The sequence below is a fragment of the Oryctolagus cuniculus genome, chromosome 1 (genome assembly GCF_964237555.1).
Source record: "Oryctolagus cuniculus chromosome 1, mOryCun1.1, whole genome shotgun sequence".
NCBI lineage: Eukaryota > Metazoa > Chordata > Mammalia > Lagomorpha > Leporidae > Oryctolagus > Oryctolagus cuniculus.
This window is the reverse complement of record NC_091432.1, coordinates 204,745,625-204,751,624: the sequence shown is the minus strand read 5'-3', so window position 1 is coordinate 204,751,624 and position 6,000 is coordinate 204,745,625. Positions and strand designations below refer to the sequence as shown.

At 39.0% G+C, this 6,000-nt stretch overlaps 1 protein-coding gene across 1 annotated transcript; it reads left to right on the top strand.

Annotated features, from left to right (window-relative positions):
• The first annotated feature begins 306 nt into the window (after positions 1-306).
• LOC100340199 (small ribosomal subunit protein uS2-like) lies at positions 307-1,349 on the top strand. Its single transcript, XM_002707914.5, has one exon. It carries the CDS (start codon positions 383-385, stop codon positions 1,268-1,270), a length of 888 nt encoding a protein of 295 aa, XP_002707960.3. The 5' UTR covers positions 307-382; the 3' UTR covers positions 1,271-1,349.
• Positions 1,350-6,000: the final 4,651 nt, after the last annotated feature.

Sequence of the window (6,000 nt, the reverse complement as noted above, 5' to 3'; positions counted from 1 at the left end):
GTTTGAGTCCTGGCTGTTTCAATTCCAATTCAGCTCTCTGCTAAAGCACCTGGGAAAGCAGCAGAGGAAAGCAGCCCAAGTTCTTAGATCCCTGTACTATATGGGAGACCAAGAAGAAGCTCCTGGCTTCGGATCAGCCCAGCTCAGGATGTTGCGACCGCTTGGGGAGAACAAGCACAGAGAAGATCAATCTCTCTCTCTCTCTCTCTCTCTGTCTCTCTCTCTCTAACTCTGTTTTTCAAATAAATAATAAACCAAATCTTTTTTTAAAAAAAACTTTCTCTTTAAAATGAATATACGCTTTTTTTTCCGCGCTACCCGGCGAGGGGTCCATACGGCGTTGTTTTTGATTCCCGGCGTAACTTAAGGGGAAGCTGTCACAATGTCCGGAGCCCTTGATGTCCTGCAAATGAAGGAGGAGGACGTCCTCAAGTTCCTTGCAGCAGGAACCCACCTAGGTGGCACCAACCTTGACTTCCAGATGGAACAGTACATCTACAAAAGGAAGAGTGATGGCATCTACATCATCAATCTGAAGAGGACCTGGGAGAAGCTGCTGTTGGCGGCTCGTGCTATTGTGGCCATTGAAAACCCTGCTGATGTCAGTGTGATATCCTCCAGGAACACTGGCCAGAGAGCTGTGCTGAAGTTTGCTGCTGCCACTGGAGCTACTCCCATTGCTGGCCGATTCACACCTGGAACCTTCACTAACCAGATCCAGGCAGCCTTCCGGGAACCACGGCTTCTGGTGGTTACTGATCCTCAGGCTGACCACCAGCCTCTCATGGAGGCATCTTATGTGAACCTGCCTACCATTGCTCTGTGCAACACAGACTCACCTCTGTGCTACGTGGACATTGCCATCCCGTGCAACAACAAGGGAGCCCATTCAGTGGGTCTGATGTGGTGGATGCTGGCTCGGGAGGTTCTGCGCATGCGTGGTACCATCTCCCGTGAACACCCCTGGGAGGTCATGCCTGATCTCTACTTCTACAGAGATCCTGAAGAGATTGAAAAAGAAGAGCAGGCCGCCGCTGAAAAAGCTGTGACCAAGGAGGAGTTTCAGGGTGAATGGACGGCCCCAGCGCCCGAGTTCACTGCTACTCAGCCTGAGGTTGCTGACTGGTCCGAAGGCGTGCAGGTGCCCTCTGTGCCTATTCAGCAGTTCCCCACTGAGGACTGGAGTGCTCAGCCTGCCACTGAAGACTGGTCTGCAGCGCCCACTGCTCAGGCCACCGAGTGGGTGGGAACAACCACTGAGTGGTCTTAGGCTGCTTGTCAGGGGCTCTCACACAAACATGGAAATGAGGTTGACGGAAAATAAACATCAGTTTCTACAGAAAAAAAAATGAATATACAAAAATGGGGTAGTGTTTCAGCATTTCATGGAGAAGCACTGATAATCAGGGACAACTGGTAAGCTTTCTGATTCACTGGCACACTTGATGGTTTTCTGGTTCAAGCAATAGACGGAGAAAGTGCAAAGTTCCTTACTAACTTCCTAACTTGGCTCTGTTTTAAAAGATGAAGTCTGACTCCAGGTTCAGTCCAGCTCTGGTTGCCTTAGGAGAAATTTCTCATATTCTTTTATTAAATTCCTCATTAATCTTGTTTTTGTTTTTTTTTTTTTTGTATTTTCTTGAAAGTTATTTTATACAATTACATATCTCTTTGGAGAATTTATTTGGGCACCATGATTTTAAAGCTCAGAATCCACTACCAGAAACAGCTCAGAAGAATCGAATCCTGCAGTTACCCAGGGACTGGGTCATTCCTTTGCTTCCATTTTTTTTTTTTAAAATATTCTTTTGAGGGGGTGGGCATTTGGTCTAGCAGTTAAGATACCTGTTAGGATACCCATTTCTCATGTTACAGTGTCTGGATTTCACTCCCAGTCTCAGCTCCTGATTCCAGCTTTCTGTTGATGCAGACCTTGGGAGGCACCAGTGATGACTCAAGTTATTGGATTCCTGCCATCCATGTGGGAGACCTCACTGAGTTATTGGCTCCCAGCTCCAGCTCCAGCCCCAGCCAGCTCCAGCCATTGCTGGCATTTGGGGAGTGAACTAATGGATGGCAGTACTCTCTCTCTTTCAAATAAATAAATGCTTAATAAAAAATTTTTAAAAAGAAAATATAAAAAGGTAACAGGTTAGATTTCTAAAAACTTTTATTCAGTCTTTCCAAATTCAAAGAGATGACATGGTTATCTAAAAGAAGCACAAAAAATACCAACTGGTATCGATGTAGGTACTTGGTGTGCATTAAGCTTGACTTTCTTAACAATTACCGATTTGTGATTTGGTATCCAGGGATTTGGTATAGTCAAGATTTCTGGTTGTATAAGACATATTAATTCCTACAAAAAAAAAAAGCAATAAATTATCCACACTGGACCTTCTGCAACTCCATTTGGATATTTGGTATCTAATCTGTACACAATGTTGGACTGTGGGAAGAGTCACAAGACCTAGATCTGAAAGCTTCCCCCACTCCCTCCTACTTTGTGACCTTGACCAAAGCACTTAGCTTTGAAATTCTCTTTCTTCCATGAAATGGAAATAATGGTAATGACATGTCCATCACTTGCTTATTAAAAGAATAAATTGATCCAAATATAAAAGATGTTTGTAAAATCTTAAGCCCCCTTTATGTTATATTTTTTAAAAACTCAGAATGGAAACTGAGAATGTCTCTTTGCCAAGATTAAATTTGAAGGACATACCCCAGTTAATCTCTAATCAATCATTCATTCTAGAATTGACATAGAAAATATCCAGGGTGGGCGTTTAGCCTAGCAGTTAAGATGCTTGTGTCGCACGTCAAAATACTGGGGTAAAATTTCCAGCTCCAGCTCCTGACTCCAGCTTCCTGCTAATGCAGACACTGGGTGGCAGTGGGGATGGCTCAAGTTAATGAGATCCTGCCACCCGTGTGGGAGACCTGCATGAATTCCTGGCTCCCAGCTTCAGTCTCCCGCTAACCATTGGAGACCTTTATAAGTGAACCATAAATTTAAGAGTGAATGGATGGGGTAGGCGTGTGGCTCACTTGGTTAATCCTCCGCCTGCGGTACTGGCATCCAATATGGGTGCTGGTGCTAGTCCCGGCTGCTCTTCCAGTTCAGCTCTCTGCTGTGGCCTGGGAAAGCAGTGGAGGATGGCCCAAGTGCTTGGGCCCCTGCACCCACATGGGAGACCAGGAAGAAGCACCTGGTTCCTGGCTTCGGATCGGTGCAGTGCGGGCCTTGGCAGCCATTTGGGGGATGAACCAACGGAAAGAAGACCTTTCTCTCTGTCTCCCTCTCTCTCTCTCACTGTCTATAAATCTACCTGTCAAAAAAAAAAAAAAAAAAAAAAAAAAAAAAAGAGTGACTGGACTCTTTCTCTCAGCCTTTCCCTTCCTGCTCATCTCCATCAAATAAATAAATAATTTTTTTACAAAAATGAAATCCAGAGGCCAGCATTTTGGCCTAGCCGATAAAGCTGCCACCAGTGAAGCCATTATCCCATACAGGTGCCAGTCCAAATCCTGGCTGCTTCACTTCTGATCCAGCTCTCTGCTAATGGCCTGGGAAAAACAGTTGAGGATGCCCCAAGTGTTTGAGCCCCTGTCACCCAGGTGGGAGACCAGGAAGAAACTCCTGGCTTTGGTCTGGCTCAACCCTGCCTTGCTGTGTAGCCACTTGGGGGGTAAACCAGTGGATGGAAGACCTCTCTCTCTCTCTGTATCTCTTGCTCCCTCTGTAACTTTGACTTTCATATAATTAAATACATCTTTCAAAAAATAAAAAGGAAATCTATAATACTTATTTTCTATTTCAAGACAAATGTTGCAAGGTGAACAGAGTAGCCTATGAAGGATGAAGCTAGGTTAAACTTTAAAAGAATTTTTCAGACAGATAAATGTGTCCTCTTACAGCTTACTAATTTAACAGCCATCATCTATTGACACATTTCTCAGTTTCAGGTAACTTCAGTCATTTTTTGAGTAGTCAAGCAATTTGTAGAATACTCAGAGCAACACATTGAGTTAAAATAATAATAATAATATAATAAACATGGAGCTAGAAGCATAATAAATCAATTTCAGATTTTTATTTTCAATTGTATTAAAGGAATTTCATGGGAGGCAACATGGTATGTTAGGGGATTTGTTTGGTTTTTTCCTATAGGAGAATTGGAAACATGCACGTATAACAATGAGAAAAGACAATCCTGAGAATATAGTTCATGGTTAAAGCAGCAGAACAGCCAATTGTAGGGGAAGATAGAACTGTATGTCTTTCAGAAGAAAATAGCTCTGTCCTAGGTGCAAGATTTTAATAGTTTGCATACACAGAAAAGAGGGAGGGTATTCCTGCAAAGGCTACTGCTGAACCAACAGTACCAACATTGAAGGCACTCTTAATTGATTTCTTGTAAGGCAATTGAGAAATTAATAGTTAGTGAATTATTCTTTTAGATGTGAACTCATTCATAATATGCTATTAAAAATGGAGTGCAATCTTGTGCTGTCAAAAATGTAAATCAGTTATCTTTAGTTAGAAAAAGATTTTGTATGTCTTAACTCAGTTTTTTCCAGCATTAATGCTTATAAATGTGTAGTACAAACTTTTAATCCTGAAGTTTTCTCTTATACTGCATAATGTACATATGAAATATTCATTCGCAACTCAAATAAAATTATTTTGCAGAATCTTTGTTATCCATTCTTATTTTTAATGTTGTTAATGAATACATAGTACTCTAACTGATGTTAATGAATAAATAGTAACCCTAAAATAACTTGAAATTACAGAAGACTATAAAATGAAAAATATTCATAATTGTATTGACCAAAAATAATTTGTTGTTTTATTCAATATCTTTAAATTTTTATGCATATATCACACATATAACTACATAAAATATATTTTAGAATCATGTAATATATATTTCTTATATAATTATGGGTCACCTTGTCTATTCAGTTTTCTGCAATGATTTGGTTCTCTCTAGTTAAAATTTTATGAACATTATCCATGTAATTACTACTCTTCAAAAACTCATCTAATTTATGTGGAAAAAAATAACCATACAAATATGGTTTTAATCAATCCTCTATTGTCTTACATTTTACAAAATTTTCCAGTTATCCATAAGACTGTAATTATCATCTATGAAAAGTATAATTATTAACTGAAAGATGAATTTTTAAAAAATCTTTATTCCCATGACCAAGCTAACTCACCATCAGGTCATATTAATTTTCATTTCTGAATCAGGATGTCAGAATATTTTAAAGCTAGCTCTACCACTAAATTTAAATATTTTAAGGTGTTTATTAATCAATTGATAGGTGGAAACGATATGCTATTATTTTAATATATATTCCTGAATTATTAATAAGTTTTTTTCTGGGCATTGAATATATGTTCAAATATCTGTTAATATTCTCTGCTCATTTGCTCTTTTGTTTGTAATTATCTCACTCTTTTTGTTGGGCTTCACAGATGAGTATCTCAAAAATATATTTGTATTGTTTCCTAAAAATCTTTCCCCAATTTGTCAAAGATCTTTTGATTTTGTTTTGTTTATTTTAGGCTCATAACTCTTACACAGTTAAAATTTTCTACTCTTTTGGGGCTTACTATGTAGTTTCCTCTCCTAATATCTGCTCAATATTTATCAATACAATTTATTTTTAAATACTTAAATAATCTACATAGTATAAAGCTAAAATCAAATAGTTTTAAATATCCTTTCTTGAACTATTTGCTCTTCATCATCTTTAATATTTATGATGTAATTTTTATATGTAATAAAATCTCAGGACAACCATTCTTTTAATGAGCTAAGCTTTGCTTTTCTTTTGATCTTTAATTCTTATTTTTTTAGATTTTATTTATTTGTTTGAAAGGCAAAGTTACAGAGGCAGAGGCACAGAGATAGAGAGAGAGATCTTCCACCCTCTGATTCACTCCCCAGATGGCCACAACTAGCTGCATTAATCTAAAGG